General features: G+C 39.4%; 1 protein-coding gene across 1 annotated transcript in view; it reads right to left on the bottom strand.

Moving 5' to 3' along the window:
• Positions 1–1,158, bottom strand: part of LOC107657404 (formin-like protein 2) — a 94,550-nt gene that overhangs the window by 7,115 nt on the left and 86,277 nt on the right. The window contains exon 25 of the mRNA XM_016445459.1: positions 807–966. Coding sequence (XP_016300945.1) covers positions 807–966 — 160 coding nt within the window. The remainder of the gene's footprint in view (positions 1–806; positions 967–1,158) is intronic.

The following is a 1,158-nucleotide window of genomic DNA, read 5'->3' as shown; positions in this document are numbered from 1 at the left end:
CTATCTATCTATCTATCTATCTATCTATCTATCTATCTATCTATCTATCTATCTATCTATCTATCTACCCACCTACGCACCCACCTATCTATCTATCCATCCATCCATCCATCCATCCATCCATCTACTGTATCTATCTACTATATATAATCTAATATTTCAATGATGCTTACTCTATGTTCAAAGTTATATAAGGTTTACCCTTTTTTTATTTTGGTGCCACCCTTCTGTTGATCTGACTGTCTGTGGGCAGGAATATAAAAATGTGGAAGTTTGATCAAAAGCCCTGTAGTTTTAACAAAAACCATGGAGCTGTCAAAAAATGCAACTTTAATGCAAATGCAACTATCCAACTTTATCTGCATACAGCACACTCATGTAATTAGTATGCACTATATTGGATTTCTCAGCTGTTTTGATGGTTTGTATAGTTACAAAATGTAAACTCTATTTTTGCTCATCTCTAATCTACTAAATGCAACTGTAAGGCATGAAGATATTGAGATCAAAACATTAACATCATGATTTTCCATACATGTTTATTGTGAAAAGCACTATACAAATAAATATATGACCCCTTGAGGACTACACTAATCACTACCCACACAGTGTTTAGTAGCTGGACTCCAGCTCACAGCTGTAAGCAGTAACAGCACACACACATTCAGCCTGTAATCACACTGCTCAGAAAATTGTTATTGAGCAGCAAAGCTTTCCACCAGTCACAGAGAGCTGGTTAGTGGCTCAGACTAACACGTTACAACTGTGTGTATGTTTTACAGCCCTGTGCACGCAGACCCCATTACCTGTGATGATGTCCTCAATGGCTCCGTCTTTACCCTCATACACATGTCTGCTGTCCTTCACCTGCTTCTTCCTCAGCTCCACAATCAGCTCCTGCTGCTGACGCTTACTCTTATGAGAGGGAGACTTGAACACACGCACAATTAATGCTGAATGGGCTGTCTTCAATCGACAAACTTCTACAAATGCTCCTCTAACCAGATAAATAATATGTTTAAACAGTCACACTTAGAGAGAAAACACCACATTATACCGTAAACATGGGTCTCCAGAGAGGATCGGGAAACACAGACACAGACACAGACACACACACACACACACACACACACACACACACACACACACACACACACA

The sequence above is a fragment of the Sinocyclocheilus anshuiensis genome, unplaced genomic scaffold (genome assembly GCF_001515605.1).
Source record: "Sinocyclocheilus anshuiensis isolate Anshui unplaced genomic scaffold, SAMN03320099.WGS_v1.1 scaffold355, whole genome shotgun sequence".
Classification (NCBI taxonomy): Eukaryota; Metazoa; Chordata; class Actinopteri; order Cypriniformes; family Cyprinidae; genus Sinocyclocheilus; species Sinocyclocheilus anshuiensis.
Note: the sequence above shows the minus strand (reverse complement) of the source record. Positions and strands in the feature narration are given on the sequence as shown.